This window comes from Pelmatolapia mariae, linkage group LG3_W (assembly GCF_036321145.2).
Source record: "Pelmatolapia mariae isolate MD_Pm_ZW linkage group LG3_W, Pm_UMD_F_2, whole genome shotgun sequence".
Taxonomy (NCBI): Eukaryota; Metazoa; Chordata; class Actinopteri; order Cichliformes; family Cichlidae; genus Pelmatolapia; species Pelmatolapia mariae.
Genome location: NC_086229.1, coordinates 27,576,727 through 27,601,699, shown reverse-complemented (window position 1 = coordinate 27,601,699; position 24,973 = coordinate 27,576,727). Strand labels below are relative to the sequence as shown.

Here is a 24,973-nt window from a genome sequence, read left to right as displayed (position 1 = left end):
CATCGACCGCTGAATCCACCGCTGTCCCGGCATCCACCGCTGAATCCACTGCTGCATCCACCGCTGAATCCAACACTGTCCCGGCATCCACCACTGTCCCGACATCCACCATTGCCTCCACCACTGTGCCAGCATCCACCACTGTCCCGGCATCCACCGCTGAATCCACCGCTGTCCTGACATCGACCGCTGAATCCACCACTGAATCGACGGCGGCATCCAACACTGTCCCGGCATCCACCGCTGTCCCGACATCCACCATTGCCTCCACCACTGTGCCGGCATCCAGCACTGCATCCACCACTGTCCCGGCATCCACCGCTGAATCCACTGCTGCCTCCATCGCTGTCCCGGTATCCACCGCTGTCTCCACCGCCGTCCCGGCATCCACCGCTGCATCCTCCGCTGTGCCGGCATCCACCACTATATCCACCACTGCATCCACCACTGTCCTGGCATCCACCACTGAATCCACTGTTTCATCCACCGCTGTCCCAGCATCCACCGCTGCAGCCACCACTACATCGGCGTCCACCGCTGCATCCACTGCTGAATCCACTGCTGCATCCATCGCTGAATCCACCGCTGTCCCGACATCGACCGCTGAATCCACCACTGAATCGACGGCGGCATCCAACACTGTCCCGGCATCCACCGCTGTGCCGACATCCACCATTGCCTCCACCACTGTGCCGGCATCCAGCACTGCATCCACCACTGTCTCGGCATCCACCGCTGAATCCACCGCTGTCCTGACATCGACCGCTGAATCCACCACTGAATTGATGGCGGCATCCAACACTGTCCCGGCATCCACCGCTGTCCCGACATCCACCATTGCCTCCACCACTGTGCTGGCATCCAGCACTGCATCCACCACTGTCCCGACATCCACCGCTGAATCCACTGCTGCCTCCACCGCTGTCCCGGTATCCACCGCTGCATCCACCGCTGTCCCGGCATCCACCGCTGCATCCACCGCTGTGCCGGCATCCACCACTATATCCACCGCTGCATCAACCGCTGTCCCGGCATCCACCGCTGAATCCACTGCTGCATCTACCACTGAATCCACCGCTGTCCCGACATCGACCGCTGAATCCACCACAGAATCGACAGCGGCACCCAACACTGTCCCGGCATCCACCACTGTTCCGACATCCACCGCTGCATCCACCACTGTGCCGGCATCCACCACTGCATCCACCACTGTCCCGGCATCCACTGCTGAATCCACCGCTGTCCCGGCATCCACCGCTGAATCCACCACTGAATCGACGGCGGCATCCAACACTGTCCCGGTATCCACCGCTGCATCCATCTCTGAATCCACCGCTGTCCCGACATCCACCATTGCATCCACCGCTGAATCCACCACTGTCCCGACATCCACCGCTGCCTCCACTGCTGTCCCGACATCCACCGCTGTGCCGGCATCCACCGCTGTATCCACCGCTGCATCCACCACTGTGCCGGCATCCACCACTGCATCCACCACTGTCCCTGCATCCCCCGCTGCAGCCACCACTACATTGGCATCCACCGCTGCATCTACCGCTGTCCCGGCATCCACCGTTTCATCCACTGCTGCATCCACAACTTCATCCACCGCTGTCCCGGCATCCACCGCTGAATCCACCATTTTCTCAGCATCCACCGCTGCATCCACCGCTGCATCCACCACTGACCCGGCATCCACTGCTGCCTCCACCGCTGTCCCGACATCGACCGCTGAATCCACCACTGAATCGACGGCGGCATCCAACACTGTCCCGGCATCCACCGCTGTCCCGACATCCACCGCTGCATCCACCGCTGTCCCGACATCGACCGCTGAATCCACCACTGAATCGACGGCGGCATCCAACACTGTCCCGGCATCCACCGCTGTCCCGACATCCACCGCTGCATCCACCGCTGTCCCGACATCGACCGCTGAATCCACCACTGAATCGATGGCGGCATCCAACACTGTCCCGGTATCCACCGCTGCATCCACCTCTGAATCCACTGCTGTCCCGACATCCACCGTTGCCTCCACCGCTGCATCCACCGCTGTGCCGGCATCCACCACTATATCCACCACTGCATCCACCACTGTCCCGGCATCCACCACTGAATCCACTGTTGCATCCACCGCTGTCGCCACCACTACATCGGCATCCACCGCTGCATCTTCCGCTGCATCTACCGCTGCATCTACCGCTGTCCCGGCATCCACCGCAGCATCCACTGTTGCATCCACCGCTGTGCCGGCATCCACCGTTTCATCCACTGCTGCATCCACAGCTGTCCCGGCATCCACCGCGGCATCCACCGCGGCATCCACCGCGGCATCCACCGTTGCATCCACCATTGTCCCGGCATCCACCGCTGAATCCACCGCTGTCCCGGCATCCACCGCTGAATCCACCGCTGTCCCGGCATCCACCGTTGCATCCACTGCTGCATCCACCGTTTTATCCCCTGCTGCATCCACCGTTGCATCCACAACTTCATCTACCGCTGTCCCAGCATCCACCATTGCATCCACCGCTGAATCCACCACTGTCCCGACATCCACCGCTGCCTCCACTGCTGTCCCGACATCCACCGTTGCCTCCACCGCTGCATCCACCGCTGTGCCGGCATCCACCACTGCATCCTCCACTGTCCCTGCAGCCACCGCTGCAGCCACCACTACATTGGCATCCACCGCTGCATCTACCGCTGTCCCACCATCCACTGTTTCATCCACTGCTGCATCCACAACTTCATCCACTGCTGTCCCAGCATCCACCATTGCATCCACCGCTACATCCACCGCTGTCCCGGCATCCACCACTGTCCCGACATCCACCGCTGCATCCACCACTGTGCCGGCATCCACCACTGCATCCACCGCTGTCCCGGCATCCACCGCTGAATCCACCGCTGTCCCGGCATCCACCGTTGCATCCACTGCTGCATCCACCGTTTTATCCCCTGCTGCATCCACCGTTGCATCCACAACTTCATCTACCGCTGTCCCAGCATCCACCATTGCATCCACCGCTGAATCCACCACTGTCCCGACATCCACCGCTGCCTCCACTGCTGTCCCGACATCCACCGTTGCCTCCACCGCTGCATCCACCGCTGTGCCGGCATCCACCACTGCATCCTCCACTGTCCCTGCAGCCACCGCTGCAGCCACCACTACATTGGCATCCACCGCTGCATCTACCGCTGTCCCACCATCCACTGTTTCATCCACTGCTGCATCCACAACTTCATCCACTGCTGTCCCAGCATCCACCATTGCATCCACCGCTGTCCCGGCATCCACCGCTGAATCCACCATTTTCTCAGCATCCACCGCTGTATCCACTGCTGCATCCACCGTTGCATCCACAACTTCATCCACCGCTGTCCCGGCATCCACCGCTGAATCCACCATTTTCTCAGCATCCACCGCTGTATCCACCGCTGCATCCACCACTGACCCGGCATCCACTGCTGCCTCCACCGCTGTCCCGGCATCCACCACTGAATCCACAACTCCATCCACAGCTGCATCTACCGCTGCATCCACCCCTCCATCCAACGCTGCATCCACTCTCCCGGCATCCACTGCTGTCCCGGCATCCACCGTTTCATCCACCGTTGCATCCACCTCTGTCCCGGCATCCACCATTGCATCCACCGCTGTCCCGGCATCCACCGCTGTATCCACCACTGAATCCAACACTGTCCTGGCATTGACCTATGAATCCACCGCTGTCCCAGCATCCTCCATTGCCTCCACCGCTGCATCCACCGCTGCATCCACCGCTGTCCAGGCATCCACCATTGTCTCAGCATCCAACGAAAAGCAACATGCATTATTCAAGCTTTTTTCAATAACTAGTCTCATCTCTCTCATAGTTTGAGGAACTTTTCCAGCAGAGCTATAAGGGCATGTTCTTGTTTGTTTTATTCATGATCAATAGCCACAATAAAAGGCTTGCTTTTTGTTTAAACTACAGTTTCTCTCTCAGCATCTGCTTTTGGGCGTTTCTAAAATAGACCAGTGTACCCCGCTGTGACAGTATCTTTACTATATATTTAGATAGGTTTTTAAGGGTTTTTAATAAATTTTCAAGAAATTTCACTTCTCATTTTATGGAAAAGAAATCCAGAAAAAATACGATTTCATTTTTTTTGCAATTCCACAGTGCTATTAGAATTTTCCACATGATAATTACATTAGCCTACATTATGTAATATAGCATTTATTATATATATATATATGTATATATATATATATAACTTTAATCAGTTGCCTGCTGATAAGAAAAATCAATGTAAATGGCGTTACTGACTCTATTTCTGCCATGATTAATGCATTCTTGCATAAACAAATAAATGTAGCAAATGAACAAAAAGAAATCCTTTTTGTTCATATGTTTTCATTTTCCAAAATGTATATTCTATGTTAAACTGATTTGTGCTAGTTTTTACTGTGTGTTGTACTTAATAACTAAGAAATTATTGTTCCTTCAGTTGATGATATTAGCATGCATTTATATATCATGATATCTTCATGTGTGTTCAGCAGAGGCAAATAACTGATCCGCATCACTTTTTCAAAATGCCCGGGCCGATTTTTTGTCCCAGTCCAGCCCTGAGCATGTCTCTAAACAGGTGCCGTGTTGGGCTCCTTGTATACACACAATAGAGTAATATTATGTTAAAGCACTTGTGGAATTACAGGGATTATTTTACATAACCATCATCTTTATCATTGCATTAATTATCATTTCATCCAAGTATTTATTGAAGTTGCTGGCATTATGTTATAATTTGTATTACAGGGGTTATCATAATCACATATTAACATGTTTAGTCTGAGCAAAGGCCTGAATGTATTCAGCTTCTTGTTGCATTTGAGTTTGCCTAGTTACAGGTGACGGAAGGAGAGGTCCAGTCCATGGTGACCTCAAAGGCCTGAGATCATCACCATATTCGGAAGAGGATGCCAGAGGGAGGAACCTCTGTGTTTGCATTCTTAAAATACATGAATGTTCTGTACATGCAAATTATGTGCTTGTAAACGCAAGAGGGGGCGTTACAATACCCTGATGTTATAAAAGCAATCTGAAGTGTATTTTGGGTGGAGATGTACAACTGATGTTTTGCAGTTTACATCTCTCCACGCTGCGTGCATTCATTAAAATCAATTGTTTGACCGACCTCTTCTGGACTATCATTGTTTTACTCTCATCCTCAATTTCGAACCCGTAACACACTGTAAGTATTACTCCGCGAAGCTCCTGACTACAGTAGTCATAATGCTTTGACAATCCATCCGTCTGTGACGATTTTCCCTGCCCGTTTCCTGGTTCTTGAGAGGTACAGATCCTGGATGGAGGGCAGGGGGGCACCGATTAACCTTTCTGCTGCCCGTACAGTCCGCTGCAGTCTGCACCATACCAGACTGTGATGGAGGAGCACAGGACAGACTCAATGACTGCAGTGTAGAACTGGATCAGCAGCTCCTGTGGAAGACTGTACTTCCCCAGTTGTGAGGGGGCAGGGGGGCAGAGTTGAGGGATGTCTCCTGAAGTCATCTCTACAGTTTTAAGAGTGTTCAGCTCCAGATTGTTCTGACTGCACCAGAGTACCAGCCGCTCAACTTCCTGCCGGTATGCAGACTCATCACCATCCTGAATGAGGCCAATGACGGTGGTGTCATCTGCAAACTTTAGGAGTTTAACAGTTCTTGGAGGTGCAGTCATTAGTGTAGAGGGAGAACAGTAGTGGTGAGAGGACACATGGGGCACCAATACTGAGGGACAGAGTTTCAGAGGTGATCTCCCCCAGCCTCACTTGCTGCTTCCTGTCTGTCAGGAATCTGGTGATTCACTGACAGGTAGCTGGTGACAGGCTGAGCTGGAAGAGTTTGGAGGAGAGAAGTTCAGGCACGATGGTGTTAAAAGCCGAACTAAAGTCCACAAACAGGATCCTGGCATAAGTTCCTGGGCGGTCGAGGTGTTGCAGGATGTAATGCAGCCCCATATTCACTGCATCATCCACCGACCTGTTTGCCCGGTAGGCAAACTGCAGAGGGTCCAGCTGGTGGCCTGTAATGTCCTTCAGATGGGCTAACACCAGTCGTTTGAAGGATTTCATGACCACAGACGTCAAGGCGATAGGTCTGTAGTCATTCAGTCCTGTGATGGTGGGTTTCTTGGGAACAGGGATGATGGTGGAGCGTTTGAAGCAGGATGGAACTTCACACAGCTCCAGGGATCTGTTGAAGATGAGAGTAAAGATGGGAGCCAGCTGTTCAGCACAGGTCTTGAGGCAGGAGGGTGAGACACCGTCTGGTCCGGGGGCTTTCCCGGGCTTCTGTTTCTGAAATAGTCGGCTCACATCCTCAGTGTGGAGTTTCAGGGAGGAGGAAAGGGGGGTGAGAGGTGTGATGGAGGTCGTTGAGTCTGGATTGGAGAGGGTGATGGTGGTCGTTGGGTCTGGATTGGGGAGGGTGGGTGTGGACGTTGAGACTGGAATGGGGAGGGTGAGGGTGAAGGGGGGAGAGGTGGAAGGTGTGTTGGGGGTCAGTGTCTGAAGCAATGCCTCTGGGGAGGGGAGGGTGAGGCGTGGGAGTCTGTCCGTCTCAAACCTGCAGTAGAAAGTGTTTAACTTGTTGGCCAGGTCTTTGTTTGCTTCAACAGTGGGTGGGGGGCATCTGTAGCTGGTGATTTCCTGCAGGCCCCTCCACACTGACGCAGGATTGTTGGCTGAGAGCCGTTCTTCCAGCTTCTGGGAGTAGATCCTTTTAGCTGCTTTGATCTCCTTGGTCAGTGTGTTCCTGGCATGCTTGTACAGGGCCCTTTCACCACTTCTGTAGGCGTCCTCCTTGGCCTTACGAAGATGTTGGAGTTTAGGAGTGAACCATAGTTTATTGTTGTTGTATGTGCAAAAGGTCTTTGTTGGCACACACGCGTCTTCACAAAAACTGATGTATGATGTCACAGTGTCCGTGAGCTAATCCAGGTTATCAGATGCACCTTCAAAAACAGTCCAATCAGTGCAGTCAAATTGGAAAATTACTAACAACACAAATGTGCCAGCGAATTTGTCTGTATTATGTCACATTTTGTATCTCTACAAAATGCTGACCTTAAACTTGAAATATCTGACCAGACAACAGAACTAAGATTGAATTTTCTGTATCTGGTGTCACATTTAAAGTTTGATACTTTATCAATGTTATTCCTTTTACAGCCTTGGAGGGGAAACTGTACGCACAGATAGCACGAATGATATCTGTGTGTGTAATTCATGGAGGTATGGCACCTAATTTCTTTTCAGACAGATTGTTTAATCAAATCTGTGGGAAACCTAGCCTTCCTGCAACCCTGGAAGGAAAAGCTTTTGGAGGTGAGTCCTAAATTATTTATACAATCTGTGCAGATAATTAAGAGGCCAATAGGCCAGTCACACTGTTATTCCTGTTCAGCAGTTGAAAAGCTTGGTGGGAAAGTCCGTTATTATTTGATAACTGCATTAAGTGTAGTGAAAGTTAAATTTTGAAAGTTACTGTTCTGATGTGGGAATTATGTGAAAGTGATCGAGAAAAACTAAATATACATTTTTGAACAGGTTGGAGTGCTGTAATTTTCTCATGTAAAATTGATGTGTTCAGGTTCACAGAGGGCTTCAACACCCTAGGCCTCCTCCAGGATATTAGGACACACCCTGATTTATTCCATAAACTGTTTGTGGAGGATGTGGAACCTTTGAAAGCTGCTGAGCTCTCAGCAGTATTTCAAGTCAACTTTTCAACACAAGGAACACATAAAAGAGAGATTGAAAGCCAGACGATATGCTTCTGGAGAGACTGGCTCAGTGATGTAAAAGGTACAAGAAATTATTATAATATGGTCTGTTCTGTAAGATACTGTACATGAATTTGTGCACTCACAATTGTAGGCCACAAATTATCATGACTATCATGTCATTATCATGTCATTGATAGTCAGTTTTAGGAAGAGTAGAGAAAAGCGAATATATTATGTTTTGATGTATCCGAAAAAACATTTCAAATACCTAACTGGAACAGAACCATGGCAGACCCGACTATGTTTCCGTGCTTTTCAGCATCTTTCTTTATTCACTCTTGGTTGCTATCACTTCACACACACACACACACACACACACATACATGCTTTCCAGTTTGCAGCTGAACACTTCGCCAACAGCAACAAACAAATGACAGGACCCAGGTCCCATTTTATTCTGGGAGGCGTGATTGCGGATGCTGCTCAGGTGCCTCTGCTTTCCCTGCAGCTACACCGCAGACCACGCCCTGCCACACTAACATTCAACTGTTCGTTAATTTTAGATGGAGAATGTGCACCCGTGACCTTGGAGAATTTCCTGGAACTTGTTTCTGGATCCTCTTCAATACCCCCAAATGGCTTTCTTATGCAGCCCACAATAGAGATTCTTCCAGAGGATTCTGGCAAGATTTTTCCGGAGGCAAATACATGTAACATTGTTTTGAAATTGCCAGTGCACAAAGACTTTGAATCATTTAAAGCACAAATGTGCAATGCTATACTTTGGGCACCAACATTTAGCATGGCATAGATGGACACCATTTACATTGTCCATTTTAAATACCTTACAGTGCAGATTTTAAATTATTGCTTATAACTATTTTATGTTTCATATAGCGCTATTATGAAAGCTATGATTGTAAGATTTAAAGTGATAGTTCAACACTGAAATTCAATACTTTTGTGTTGTTGAAGGTTTGAAGTTTTATAGACAGGTATTAACAGAAAGTAGAAGTAAAAAAGCAAGACCTACATAACCAGCCTTTTTGTAGTCAGGAATAATGTGTTGTCAGGACAGTGGTTGTCCAGTTAGTATTGAAGTGAAGCCTTCTGTTTTAGTTTGTGAAAGTCATAACATAACTTGGTGTATTTAAACTGTCATTGCATCCCATGCTGTTTGTGCTTAAATGCACCGCGTCTTTGTATGGTAGTTATTTACCATGTAAAATATTTAACACTTTGAAAATGTTTTCTCAAAGCCAACAAGCTTGGTTGTTGTTAAAGGTGTATTTGTCATGTTCTGGAGTCTGTGGACTCCGTGTTTATGTTTAAATTGGTTAATATTCTGTGGTTTTGTTTATGATTATCCCTAGTGTTGTGTGTCCTCTGTGCTCTCTTGTTCCACGTTTCAAGTTCCTATGTTCTGTCTCCCAGTCTCTTAAGTTTGTCTGTCTAGAGTCCAGTCGGTGTGTTTCCTGTTTTACTTTGAAGGTATGTGTTTCATTTCAGTGTTTTTAGTTCTGCTACCTTTGGTCTTGTCATGTCTGATTTCTCCCAACTGTGCTCTCCTGCTGTGTCTCACTCCCCTCGTTATTCCCCTGTGTTTTCTCGTGTGGGTTGCTGGATCGTCTGTTTTGTCTCCCTGTGTGTTCCTATATTTTCTCCACAGGTCTCCAGTTAAGGTTTCAGGTTTGTTTTGTTAGTTTATTCCAGTTTAGGTTATGCTTAGTTTCCTCCACGCCTTGGCCGTTCCTCTTTGTATCACCACCTCACCAATAAACCTCACCTGGATCTCAGCTGCCAGCATCTTGGGTCTCACACGTCTTGACCCGCTAGCCCTATCTTCACATATTTCTGAAAAGGTTGTACACAGCGTCACATGTCAGTAATGCTATTTGAATAGTTATTTATTGTTCAAAACTATTTTAAATCGAAGGAAATAAAACATTTTGGGGATAATTACAACTGCCTTGACTGATTTTTTCACTCCAATAAATCATCAGGAGTCAGAGCAAAACTTTCAGAGAAAATGGCATCATGATGGTCAACAACTTATCCAAGTCTTACAATTAAAGCTTTATTAAATACATGTGGATATCTGAAACAGTTGTCATTGTTTGTCATTCGAGAAATTTGCTGCTGACTTTGAACCTTTGGTCAAATCAAGCTTCTATGTAACTTGCAAAATTTCAAAAAAGCTTAAAGACTGCTCAGACTAAAAGGAGTAGATTACTCTCAAAAAAACTGGAAATGGCATTTAAAGATAGCAAACTGACCTAAAGAGGTGTGGTTTTTATAGATCAGGGGTGTTAAACTTAAATGGCCCGTAGGCCACTGCTGACACTGTCAATGCACTGGAGGGGCCACGTCAAGTAACACAAAATACCCACAAATATTTAATAAAATCAAAAAAGTATAAAAAAATAAAACTTCACATTTTAAATATTGTATAAGAATACAAAACTGCAAATGTGAACACAGATTATGTTTTGTCACTCCTAATTAACTGAAGCCTTTCATTGAACTACCAGATAAACATATTTTTACTCTCTTTCTAGCCAGACACATGGCAGCACTTCTGCTGTCATGTTGTTAGTTTTTAACAAATAAAAACGCAGACATAAGTGTACACTTAATTTTTGACTGCTTGTGAAAATACTGTTTAATATACAAAAAACTCTCTCATTTAACTAACATAGACAACCCCTAAACATGTTTGTACTCTCTGCTTATATTGTGAGCATATTCATATGAAATCATTACTTGCTTTGGAAATAACTAATTTTAACATTGAATTATATTCATGTATATACAGACTGCAAATAGGGTGACATGGACCGCAAATGGCGGTTAAACCATGACTGCCAAAATCATTTTAGTTCACACTGGCTACATACAAACTGATCATATGGTCACATGAGCCATATACCAGCAATGATACAACAATAGAAAGAAAGAAAGATATTAAACTACAAGTTATTTCAGTTTATGTGAAAATGTAATTAAGAATTCGTTTTAGAACACTTAGCAATAGAAGGTCGAAATAAAAAAGGTTAATGTCATTGTAAAAAACAAATGCACAGCAATACGTCAAAGACATCTGGCAGTGAAAAATAGAATTTTTCTTGAACTTGCACACAGACATGAGAACTTCATTTTGATACATGAAATAGAAGATATTGAAAAGTTAGAGCCTTTCGTGGATTTACTAAAAAACAAAAATGCTGTGTGACTGAATTGTTAATATGACTCAACATTTTCAAAGACTTATTTGTAATAATTTCTCAGAGAAGGGAAAAAGTCCCAATGTCTCTGTCAGTGGTACATTTGAATTCAGACGTGTTGCCAATTCTGCTGCCGACAGGGCACGGGGAAGCTCCAACTCTGGGACATAACCTTGATCTGACTCAGGTGGCCCTCTCCAGTTGATTACACAGTCTTGAGCTGCCTATAAATCCGGCATCATTTAGGCTCCACACGTACCCGAGTATTTTTGAAAACACAGATTTTTCTATGCGTTTGCACCTTTCGTCCACACGTAAACGGCGTTTTCTGTCACTGAAAACGGAGATTTCTAAACACGCCTGCCAGGGTGGATATTTTTGGAAACTCCGTTTTTGCATTTACGTGTGGACGAGAAAAACGGAGAAAAAGCAGCATCAAAGATGTGCGCCTTTTTTGACGTTACACTGTGCGCCACGTTATTGTTTCGGTGAAATGAATTTCTACAATACTGTTACTGTTAATTGTACTCTCTGCAGTGTTTAAATGCTTACATATACACACACAGTTACTGTCCCTCCACACATACGACGGTTCTGCTTCTACGCCCCATCTTTGTTTACTATTTCCTACCGAGGCTTCTAGACTTCTGATTGGCCAACATTTCTACATGGTTAGGAATATAGCGCCACCTGTTGCTTTGGCATGTTCCTTGCAGCGTTTTCCTTCATTTCTGTGCTTACGTGTGGACGGGATTATTTTTTTAAATGAAAACGGAAAATCTCTGTTTTCAAAAATACCCGTGTATGTTTTGACGTAGCCTTAATGTTGTTAATTGCAAAAATATTTTTTATGGTAACCTCTAACGGTTATACATTTTAAAAAATATCACAGGCACTGTAGTCATTGAAAACCATTACCTGACACAAGTGCGCTGTGTCAGGTAATGGTTTCAGGTAAACCTCCTAGCAACCTTTATGGACACTTTTCAGACAGCACGCAATATGCTCCGGACACTTGTTGTTGGACTTATTACTGCTTCTTTCGCAAGCCAGCCTGAAGAAGGTTCATTTGGAACCGAAACATCACGACTTTGGCTTGCATTGTACGTGAATATGTTGTGATTTATTGAGTTTGAGCATAAATAAAGCGCTCAGTAATTATAAGTCAGTAGTACGAGTTATCCTTTAGCACTTAGCATCATCAGCACTGTCAAGAGTGACCACACGATACAGCTAAAGCCATTAGTGGACACACAACCATGCCCACGTTTGCTACGGCTGAGCAATGGACTGTAGTTGGACGGCGCAGGAACCGGAGAGGAGACGAGTGGATGCAGATCGCCCCGATGTAACAGCTTTCCATCCCAGGATGGACGGAGAACCTGGGCGTCGGTTATGAGAGGAGGACACCGCAATGGTGAGACAGATCCCTTCCACGCACCACAGTTGAGCCGGAGGAGAGAGCAGCCAGCGACAGATAGCTATGCAGCCCGACAGAGAAGTCGGACCGGACGGGACCGACGATTTGAACGGAGAGCAGCTCAAAATAACTGGTACGTAAGACCCACCCAAATTGAGCGAGCTGGGTCTCTCCTGCTAATAAAATACCATCAGATGATCCAGACATTTCTGCTAAGTTTCTCATTATTCACAGACTGATCAAAGCAGTGCATAATCTGAAAAATGTGGCAAGAGACATTCATCCTCCTTATCTAAATAAGATAGCCCACAATCTAATGACTGTCATTAAACCAGCAATCCCCAACAGAAAGACAAAGACTGTGACTGAGGGGAACGCTAGAAACTGGGCTCACACAGCCATTTTGATCCTTCGGGATCACTATACTGAGAACATAGAGAAGGAAATAAAAGCTCTTCTGAGTTCCCTAAACAGGACTGGGGAGGCCCATTCGAAATAGCGACGCCCTGGGCCAAGAGGAACCTGGGTCGCCGCCTCCAACCCAATTCTCTGGAACAGGCCCGAGCGGAGATTGTAGCAAAGCTGGCAGATCTAAGGGCAGCCACTGGAACAGTGGAGGAGAATACTGCCAGAGAACCTGAGAGACAGCCACAGGGGAGCGGGGAGATGATGCAGCTGGACACTATCGAACTCCTCACTGAGGTAACACAGCCTACTGTTCTGCACACACAACCTGCCCCACAACAAACCGGCGCCGGCCGGATGATAACCATTTTAGCACAGGTCCATGACCCGCCTGCAACGTGCACAATGTTTAAAAGAACAACTGCAACAATGACAATGACAGATCACATCACAAGAGACTGGTCACCCTTTTCTGAGAGAGAGCAGGAGCAGGAGAGTGAATCAAGACCTACCTCCCCTCCAGAGACTTCACAAGCAGCAGGGCCCAATCCGGCAGCACCGAAGGACCATTGGGTGGAGAGAATCCTCACCGCACTCCAAGAAACTCCAATCCAGGAGAAGCCGCCTTCTCTCTCCATCCAGCCGCCACAATCTGTGGATGAGATGAACACTTTGGTCCTTGACCTCATACAGGGGGAATCCACCCCCAAGAAAACAAGGAGAGTCAACACAGGAACAGTGCCTAAACCACAACTTCTAATAACAGCAGCAGAGGAATCGTCTTGTTCATCGCCTTCTCCTTCTTCACCAGCCTCACCAGGACACTAGGTGCGGACCCCCATGAGACATCCAAACACACGCAGGAAGCTGAAGTACTGGCACCTGCATGTTAAGGAGCCGTGGCTCATCATCGGCAATTCCAATGTCAGCATTTTGCAGCTGAGAGCCTACAAATTGACAGTTTTCCAGGAGCCAAATGGTGGCATGCGGAGAACCTCCTGGAGAAAGCCACCACTGACACATCAGTGACAAAACTAGTCCTGTCTTTTGGTATTAATAACAGGTCCCAAAGAGACAAGAATGTGCCAGTGATGGAAATGAGAAGGGCACTAATAGCAGCTCAGGAAAAGTTTCCGGAGGCTGACATTTGAAATTAACTTTTCTTCTGCCCTAAAGGAACACATTCTGGCCCTCACTTCAGATGTGTTCACCACAGAAGGTGATGACATTCATTGGTCATATGGAACTGCAAAAACCATGTTGCAGCATTGGGAAATGTACGTAAATAGGGAATCCCCATAAGCCCTGTACAACGGGAGGGGATCAGTGATAAGAATGTGATTGATGGTGTGATGAACTTATCTAAAGTATTTCAACCCTCCATTGCTCAGAGGACCCTACTAAATAGAGGCCTTACTTTTATACCCACAAAAGGTTACAACAAAAATCTATGACTACAGTGTAAATATGACATCCAACAGTATCACAGACGGGTTAAATTGGCCATAATTTACAGAGATAAGAGCGATTCGGAACCACAGCCTTTTAGTCCAAAATCAAACTGGTCTCCGCCCATCGGTCAGCTTCTGCCACAGGTGCTTGCCTTGGTGAAAGCTGACCACGAGTACTTTCAAAACCAATTCCATATAGATCGTATTAAACCTAATTTGACAACAGAAACAGCGAAAGCTTTGACAGAATTGAAATAAAACAAACAAATTATCATAAAACCAGCGGACAAAGGAAGTGCTGTGGTAATTCTCAACAGAGAACAATATTTGGAGGAGGGCTACAGGCAACTTAATGATAAAACATACTATATGAAATTTAAAAAAAACTCAATTTATTTAGAAACAATACCAATGGTGGAAAAAATAATTAACAATCTACCAAAAGAAATTCATCAACATCAAACAAAAGAACTATTTACTCGGGTCCTCTGAACCAAGGGGAAGACTCTTCTACATGCTTCCAAAGATCCATAAGGATCCCACGAAGTGGAGTATTCCTTTCCAGGTTCCTCCATGAAGGCCTATTGTCTCGGATTGTGACAGTGAAACATATTACCCAGCCGAGTACTTGGACCATTTTTTGAATCCCTTGTCCATAAGACATACAAGCTATATAAAGGACACGTATGACTTTGTGGAGAAGGTCAAACAAATAGAGGTGCCCATTGACTCTTTTCTAACCTCCATTGATATTGAAAGCCTAACTCCCAGACTTGAATAGAAATGCTCCACATTTCTATTTGCATGCTAAAATATATAATGTTACTACTGTTGATGTTTGACAAAACTATACCGATCCATCATACTTGTAACAAAGATTTTTCTTGCTCTAAAAAATTAGAAATAAATAGATACTAAATAGACTGCAAAGAGATTACTCTGACTATAGTTTCAGTGACATAACTAAATATGACGTAAGTATAGAAAATACAAAGTCAGGCAAACCCCATCTTGTGTAAGGTGTGTGTCACCTTACAGTGTAGCTCCTTAAGGCCATGGGGCAAACATTTAGCTAAACTTCATTTAAACTTCACTTTGTTACACTTAATCAGCAACAGTTTTTTTACTAACACATTGACATCCGACATTACACTGTCCTCAAAATGGTGGCTCAAAACTTTAGCATTTGCCCTTAGCTGGAGTAGTGTGCATAGTTAAAGTCAACAGAAATGGTCCCTTTTACATAGTGAGCCAATAAAATTAGAGCCTCTATTGTACCTCTCCATCGATCGTTTAAACTGTTCAGTCATAGCTGATTACACACTACCTGTCTTTTTCTCCACTGTGGCGCGTAAAGTGTGCGCGTAACAGTGATTAATCGGGCAGCTCTCTCACCAATGAGAGAGCTCCTTAACTTGAATAGGTGCAAGATTTTTAAAATTAGTTTGTTAATCCAACTGCTAATCCAGCAGCTAATCCAGAAGTTAATCCCTGAGCGAAGAGGAAAGGGAAATGGATTTTGAAATGCAGTTTATTAAATTGGAATTCAAAAATGAATTTACAAATGTAGAATTTGTTCTAAAATTCATTATTTAAGCACATAATTATTTTTTCCATGCACGTGGCTCTTGTGGTCCTCCAAAGAGCAGACACATGATAGACTAATAACTGTAAACATATATTCACATATAAACAGGAACTGAAAGGCAAAATGCAGTGGTTCATAAACTTTTTTTTTACTAGGTTCCCGTTTGTTTTACAAGAACTCAATTAGTTACAGGTAGCAATAAAATAAACTACTAACACTTTAACACTACATCCACATCTACAGAGGTATTTTAGAAAACACTGTTTGTCCTTTCGTCCACAAGTAAACAGCATTATAGGTCACTGAAAACTGAGATTTAAAAAAATTCCTGCGTAGAGTTTTCAAAAAGTCAGTATTTGCGTTTTCGTGTGGACGAGCAATACTACAATAAAAAATACTGTTTCTTTTAATCTGTGTGCACTTTTTACACACTTCCATATAAGCACGCAGTTACTGCCCTCCATTTAGAAAGACAGAGGCGTCAGAGTGAACTTCGTACGTGGCTTCTACATTCACCAGAGGCTCCCTCAAAAACAAACCCAGACAGACTTGGTCATTTTTTTGAGTTAAACTTATGTATGCTGTATGCATTTTGCCTGTTCTTAAATCGTGAGTCCACACCAGTCATATTTCACAGCGCTATGATTAATGATTGTGAATCACTCAGAGTAATCTAAAAATTTTCAATTTCTTTCTTTATTGAAAAACTCTGGCCAAGGGTACGGTGGCCCTGAGAGGCCAAACGGACTGCAACTTCAGAAAACACTTGCAAAAAGAAAAATGCTGCAAAAACAAAAATGCTGCAAAAAGAAAAACACTTGCAAAAAGAAAAATGCTGCAAAAACAAAAATGCTGCAAAAAGAAAAACACTTGCAAAAAGAAAAACACTTCCAAAAAGAAAAACGCTGCAAAAAGAAAAATGCTGCAGAAAGAAAAACACTTGCAAAAAGAAAAACGCTGCAAAAGCACACAAAGCACAACGGAAATAGGAAAAAAGACAACGGAAATGTTTCTGGGGAGACAATAACCGGACGGACCAGTTGCACGAACCAAAACATGCTAACAATTGCACTGGGAGACACTTCAAAGAAGTGGAGCGCCCAAAGAGTAAACTTTCAAAAGTAAGTACTGAATATTATGTCACTTATTTATGTGCAAATGTTTAATAACGAAGAACATTAAAACATTACTGTTGGCAGTGTTGGGGAGTAACGGAATACATGTACCGCCGTTACGTATTCAGAATACAAAATATGAGTAACTGTATTCCGTTACAGTTACCGTTTAAAAAGGTGGTATTCAGAATACAGTTACTTTGGTGAAATAAATGGAATACACGGCGGTACTTCCCTGTTTCATATTGTCGCGGGTCAGGACTGTTTGGGTTTGTTTGACAGCTATGTTCTGTTGTTCCAGGCGGCAGCGTTACGGTTGCCATGGTTACAGGGTGACGCTCTCTCTCTGCGTGTTTCCTGGGTGAGAGAGCGCTTTTTTGTTGTTGTTGTTGTTGTGCTAAGCTAAAAGGCAGAATGCTACAGGCATAGCTCTAAAGCATGTAGCCTGATGGGCAGTGTAGTCCGTGCTGCAGGGAGAATGGACTACCATACCCGTTATGTGTCTGTGAGCGAGGGAGGGAGAGAAAGGAAAAGTCCGAGCTGTCACGGAGCAAAAACGGGAGCTGGAAGCATGTAAATATAATAATAACCACTGCAGCCAAGAAGAATGCCTGACGAGCCCATTTGTAAGTAAGCTATTAAGACTCGACTGTACACTGTGTTCGTGTTTTCCTCCGGAAACAATAAGTTCCGTTGGAGCAGCCTTTCAACGCCTCTCTCTGTCTCCCGCAAGCAAAGTTGACCCAGACAACAAAGTAAAGCTAGTTTTCGGCTACCAGCCCGACACTAACCCGACGTATTAGCCAGAGGTCCCTTTACTACGTTTCGGACCTTCAGTAACAGTAATAAATCACAGCAATAGTACATTCACGTAGTTGTAAACAGCATGATAATATATTAAGTATTCCAAAGTATTCAGAATACGTTACTCTCATTGAGTAACGTAACGGAATACGTTACAGAATACATTTTGGGGCATGTATTCAGTATTCTGTAGTGGAATACATTTTAAAAGTAACCTTCCCAACACTGACTGTTGGCCACATGCCGGCGAAGTTATGTGACATTAGTGATGTTTGTACTTTCAGCGTTTACTTTGTTTTAAAGCCTTTCAAATATACGCCGTTCAGTAGTCGACCTTAATCTTACAGAGAATCTGATGATTTTATGGATAATTAAAGTCAGTTACATTGCTGCCTCTGTTCGGTGGTGTCGAGCCAAACGGACTTTAACGTGTGTTTGAAAGAGCTGACGGTTCACTCGTTAAGCTGAAAGAAAGATGCTTTAATCACAGGAGTCACACATGTGTCCACTGTACCATCTGGGAACTCTTCTTGTTTAGCACTCGTAATAACACAAACACCACCAGGACAAACTCAGCAGTGTGTGAGGAAGAGGAGGAGGAAGAGGCAGCAGCAGCTGACAGATGGAGAGAATAGACAGACTGTTTGTGAAGGACTGCTAGGAAAGTTTAACATAACTAATTATCTGTCCTGAATCAGTCTTATTAGGTAATGTTCAAATAATGTTATCATCCCGGTGTTTTCAGTGTGGGAGAAAGTACTCAGGGCCTTCAGGTTACACACTATGAAAGGCAGCAACAAGTTTAATATTCAGAAACCTAAAGTATGTATCAGCAGCAGAATGGAGCTAAAAATAAATGTTTGTTTCAGTTCTATGAAGCTTTGAGTATTTTGGATTAGTAGCACTGCTGTGTTTGTTGCATCATATTGCTGTAATTGTTTATATGCTTTATATATTCTGAGCTAAGTTGATCTATAGTGTTACATCATATTCTATAAGGATGTTATGCGTTTGGATACTTTCTGCCCAGTTTGACCCATTTAGCAGAAGTCAGCCTGTTTAAGGCTCTGATGTCTATTCTGTATGACTTAAAGCAGTTATGACATGGTCTGATTTTCTCACCCAATAAAGGAATATTTCATATATCAGTCTACTCTTCATTCTATCAGAAACAGTTTTCACAGCTCGTACATTTGCTTCTTCCACACATATATAAGCATTGAGCCAAATTTCGTCATGCCAACATATTAAAAAAACAATATTTGTCTCTTATATATAATACATCTGTATATACACTGTCAAAGATACTTGTCTTTGAGTGAAGATTTAAGGTGATAGGAAATATAAATAAATGCAACTTGAATCTTTACTGAAGCTCAGTGTTTGGCACAGAGTTCATGTCCACTGCTGTAATAACGAATAATGATTAATATAATATTGGCCATATTATATTTACATTACCAAAGTGAGATGATTTTAGTCTCATGAACAACATTAGCTAATTGTTATTTACTAGCTAATCTTAAATGACTGTTCAGTACAGAAATGAAGGCCAACAATCACGTTTTACAGTTCTGTGGTCTCAGCCTCAGATACTTATCAAATCACACAGAGCTCATGTAGAAACAAATGTACAAAATATGTTCTCCTTCATTTCTGTCAAACAAAGCTGTAGGAAACGTTTCCAGCTGTTAGTATCATGGTTGCTAGGCAACCTGGGCGGCGCGACAGAGGCTAGACCGTCCCATCTCACAAGCCTACAAGCCTCACACTTCCGGCCTCAGCGGTCTTTGAGTGCGGCCCTTGAGGACCGTTAAGGCTGCGTACTTTAAGGCTGCAGACCCTGAAAAACAGTCCCTGAATTGGGATACAGCCATGTTTTGGTTCGTGCAACTGGTCCGTCCGGTTATTGTCTCCCCAGAAACATTTCCGTTGTCTTTTTCCCATTTCCGTTGTGCTTTGTGTGCTTTTGCAGCGTTTTTCTTTTTGCAAGTGTTTTTCTTTCTGCAGCATTTTTCTTTTTGGAAGTGTTTTTCTTTTTGCAAGTGTTTTTCTTTTTGCAGCATTTTTGTTTTTGCAGCATTTTTCTTTTTGCAAGTGTTTTTCTTTTTGCAAGTGTTTTTCTTTTTGCAAGTGTTTTCTGAAGTTGCAGTCCGTTTGGCCTCTCAGGGCCACCGTACAAGGGAGCCAGTGAGACAAAAATCAAGATCTTGTTTTTAGTTATTAACATTTGAAATGATGAAGGCACTTGGAAATTAACACAAAATTATCTGCCTTTGCAGAAGAACAAAAACTTTTTAGTTTCGTGAGGGCACAAAACCCTGTTTAATCTCCCGGGCTTCTAAATTCTGATTGACCAACATTTCCACAGGGGTAGGAGATTTTGCATGTTCTCAACAGCAGTTGTCTTTATTATGCCTTTACATGTGGATGGAAATACTTTTACAAACTGCACATGTGGAAGGGATGTTTTTTCTTTAAACGAAAAGTTACATTTGTCTCCAAAGAGTTGCAAATGCATATGCTATAAAGAGTAAAGCTTTACAAATGGGTTCAATGATTTGTGTGCAACTTTTGTGGAGTCAAATGGGCGTGCTTCAATCAACAATTCACAAATACAAAGTAATCTGGCCTCATAACACAATTTTACAAATGTGTACATCCAAAACTGAATAAATACTTATCATTTACAGAAAACAGAAAAGTCTTTCTCTTTACGTATCTGATAATTCTGGCTTTAAAAAAAACCTTTCTGTGCGTACAAATGTCTAAAATCAGCATAACATCTCTGTCTCCTTACAAAACCTTAATTACGTGCACACGAATCGCCTGATTTAACGCTGCCAGCTTCTCACGGATCCACAAATATTAGCTGCACGTTGTAAATTTGGGACATTTGGCTTCCCCTCAGTGTGTGTTCTTGTTGCTTTTTTGAAATAAAGTGGGTGTTTCTTTTTGTAAATAAACAGAACATGTCATGTTTCGGCTGTGTAAAGGCAGGAGAAGGACCCAAACGCAAAACTCACCGAGACAAAAGTGAACTCAAAACACTGCTTTATTGCAGGCTAATATGAAAAATATAACAAACCTAAACTGGGACATGGATAACTAGAGACACACAGCCATGAGGGAGAACGCGACACAGAACTGAGGGAGGCGCAGACCTAAATACACAGAGGGTTAACGAGGGAAGTGGGAGCACACGAGGAACACAGGTGACACTGATAATCATAACAAGACGAGGCAGGAGTAAACGCAACACTGACGGGAGACTGTCAAAGTAAAACAGGAAGTACAGAGGTTCAGACAGGAGGAGAGAGAGCACGGGGAGAGCACAGACATAACGGGCTGGGGAAAACATGGAATAAAACACAAGGAGAGACGAGGGCTCACAGATACACAGAGGGGCACACAGGGGGTAAGAGTCACCAGGGGGAAAACACATAAGGAGCAACGTAACAGGGCAGGAACCATGGCCTAAATACATACATACGACATACCAAAAATACAAGAGAACCAAGAATGCTGGGCCAACATGGCCCAGGATCATGACAGAACATGTCTGACCACCAACTAGAAAACAGATTTACCAATTACAAACTTCACACAGTAGCCTGCCACATCTTAAAATGTCCAAGATAATTGATTCTAATTATCTCCCAAACTAACTAATTCCTCCCAAAGTGCAAATAGCAATGTGTCTGTAGGTTCTCAGTCATAATGACCTGAATGACTGAGATCCTGCAGACATGTTCAGGGTTATTCATTACACTAACATTAATGACTCAGAGTGTCAGACATATTATAATTCTGATCATTTATCAGTACATACCCGTATTTTTTATCTTTATTTATATCCCTACAGTAGGCGAGGGCAGTATGAACAGTGTACCGTAGAAATTATATAAATTTGGCATCATCATGTTGATGATGTCATTAAGATGCACCGGTTTTGGTCGAAACCATGGCAGCGGCTACAGCAAATTATGCTGGGCAGCAGTAATAGCAAAGAGACTGATCACTTCTGAAATATGGGGAATGCCAAAAACTGCACTTCCTCCACTTCCGTACAATTTATTAATTAATGTGGAATTCTCTCGCAACTGTTCTATTCCCATGTTGTTGCAGTATATTAGTAAAAAAAAAACCCTTGTAATGTGGATGAATAATCTCAGTTGTTCTCCTGACTGAAGTTGGCGTTCATCCTACAGCTTCACTGTGCTAATGTTATGCTAACATAGCTGTGTCGCTAGCAATCACGTAGCACAACATTATATACCAGGTAGTCCAACTTCAGTAACCCTACAAACGCCACTGCTGTTTAGTTTTCTGTCTTCATTTATGTTGGAAGTGGTAGCAGAGCTGTATGTTTTAACCGTGTGATTATTGTAAGAATAAATGATGCTGCGTAGCACGAAAATGCCAACGGGTCAAAACCAAAATCTTAACCGCACGTAAAACCAGTAAACAAATTAAAACAAATACGGTTAATAAACTATAATACAAAAATTAAAAATAAAGTTTTTAACAACGAAAACAAATGGTAAAAATATAATTAGTATGAAAACAACTTAACAACCCCCAAAAATGTCTTAGGCTACGTTCACACTGCAACACTACTGGCCTTACGGAACAGTTTAGCGAGTCTGTTGGCATCTGCAACCCTCAGCCTGCTCCCCCAGCATGCAACAGCATAGAGGATCGCACTGGCCACAACAGACTCATAGAAAATCCTGAGCATTTTCTGGCAGATTTTGAAGCACTTCAGTCGCCTCAAAAAATAGAGACGAGTCTGACCCTTTCTGTAAAGTGCTGTGGTGTTTTTAGCCCAGTCCAGTTTATTGTCAATGTGGACTCCAAGGTATTTATAGTCCTCCACAATGTCAACACTGACCCCCTGGATTGAAACAGGGGTCAAGTGTTTCCTGGTCTTCCTGAAGTCCACTATTAATTCCTTGGTCTTCGCCACGTTGAGCTGCAGATGATTCTGCTCACACCACGTGACAAAGGAGTCAACCACAGCCCGGTACTCTGTCTCATCATCCCTCCTGATGCATCCAACCACCGCTGAGTCATCAGAAAACTTCTGAAGATGGCAGGCCTGCCTGCATGCCTAGTTTATTTCTGTATTCTCAGTTTAGTTAAGTTTATGCACCTTTTTCTGCCCAGCGATAAAGCTGTGTGTTTTTGAGTTCACATCTGCCTCCGAGTCCTGCATTTTGGGTCCTTTTCCCGTGCCTGCCTGCACACAGCCATGACAACTTGAGGTGGAGCCGTGGCATGGAACTCCCACCAACAGTCATACATCGTTACACCCCCCTCTTAACTTTTACGTAGCATGTCCTTTTTGCCGCTGCTTGCGCTACGCAAATTTTTCCGAAAGAGAAGGAGCCATTAAAACAAGGTAATTGCAACAAATTCATACTTTGACCCCCCCCAAGTAAATTTTTAAAATCAGTAACAACATACCTGCTAAAACATGGTGAATAGCTACATTATGAGTATATTTTATGGTTAGGGCCATTGTGTCTCAACATGCTAGCAATTGACAATTAATACACGCTGCTTTTTCAAATGTATATTGAATTATTTTATTCTGCTGTTAGACCAGGATTCAAAAATGGAGACTACAACATCAGCATCTACTGCCCAAGCAAAGAGTAAGTGCAGTATTATGGGTCATTATTTCAACTTCTTAAAGATCTAAGTGTGTTTAAATTTAAAAACAAATCTATTATAAAGTGACACTACAGCTTTGTTAATTCAAAAACAGTGAATATTACTTTTACCAAAAAGAAATGTACAAAAGAAATCAGCAACTCATTTTATACAAAATTGTTTATTAATTTCACAATCAACAGAAACTATGAGCTTCATCATTGGGGACAGCTACATCCGCCGAGGGGAAGCACTAGCGAGGGAGACCATCGTGACCAACCTAGGTCTGGATGCGCAGGTCCAGTGGTTTGGCAGGGGTGGGATGGTTTGGAAAAACCTGATCCCTTTTCTCTTCCAATGCCTTCGAGGAAGAGTGATGCCTGATGTTCTGTTGATCCACTGTGGTGTAAATGACCTTGGCAATGTCAAAAGCGTCAGGCTTGTGGCAGCAATCAAGCAGGACTTGCGTGATCTCCACCAGCAATTGATGAAAATCATTTTCTCTGCCATCACCTAGTGATGCCAGTGGAGGCGTGTTAATCCAAAGAAGGTGGACAAGGCTTGACGCTTTGTAAACAGTGTGATGACTACTTTTATTCTGTTGGTTTGTGGTTGTATTGTACATCATCCACAGATAAAGCATAGAAATCCTGACCAGTTTTTGAAAAACTGAGTTTATTTGAGTTCATTTCACCCCTGTGGGAAATGATTTATTTTTAAATAATATTGCCTTGTGTCTTGTGCCTTGTGTAAATAACAGAGGAGCCATCACACTTTTCAGTGATTTCACAATTATTCCCCCTGTTCTTTCTTTTGCTGTCATTCTCTTCTAAATTTGTTACTGCTGACTGTTCTTGTAATAAATATTTTTAAATCATCTCTGACGTGCATGATTTGCATTTTACATTCAGCAAATTTTCAGACTGTTTAGAAACACCATTGCTTTTCATGACACTGTTTTATTGAATCCTGTTAAAGACAACATGCAAGAAAATTCCATCTAAACCTTTCATAAAATAAAAGAGAAGCTGCAGTCTACGATTAACAACTTTAGAAATTAAATACATAGCACTTGTGCTAGGACAGTGAAATAACGGTAAAAGCTGCAAAAGCAGGATAACAATTTTAAGAGAAGCCAGTTATTTGTATATTAAGACTGTTATTGTTATTTTAATCAGCCTGTCTCAGTTGTTTTAACTCTAAGTACCATAGAGTAATGTGGTAACATCTGGACTGACGAGTTTACTGTCAGCATTTTAATCGCTAGTTTAAAGGCTGTAGGTTGCAACCATTGCTCTACACTGTATAAATGTAACAGGTCTCATTGCTGGTTCTAACAGTCTGAGCTGCTTCCATCTTATTTGTGAAGAGCACAGCAGCTTACAAAACACGTAGCTAGCTCGTACAGCTGCGACGTAAAACTTTCATAAGCTAAGATGTCCTTAAAATATCGGGGCTACGTGCGGTGATGCTAGCGTTAGAACAGGAAAGGGAAATGGATTTTGAACTGCAGTTTATTAA

General features: G+C 43.8%; 1 protein-coding gene across 1 annotated transcript in view; it reads right to left on the bottom strand.

The window, feature by feature from the left end:
• LOC134624309 (nucleotide-binding oligomerization domain-containing protein 2-like) overlaps nt 1-24,973 on the bottom strand; it is a 1,192,597-nt gene that overhangs the window by 971,894 nt on the left and 195,730 nt on the right. The window contains exon 7 of the mRNA XM_063469278.1: nt 9,574-9,579. Coding sequence (XP_063325348.1) covers nt 9,574-9,579 — 6 coding nt within the window. The remainder of the gene's footprint in view (nt 1-9,573; nt 9,580-24,973) is intronic.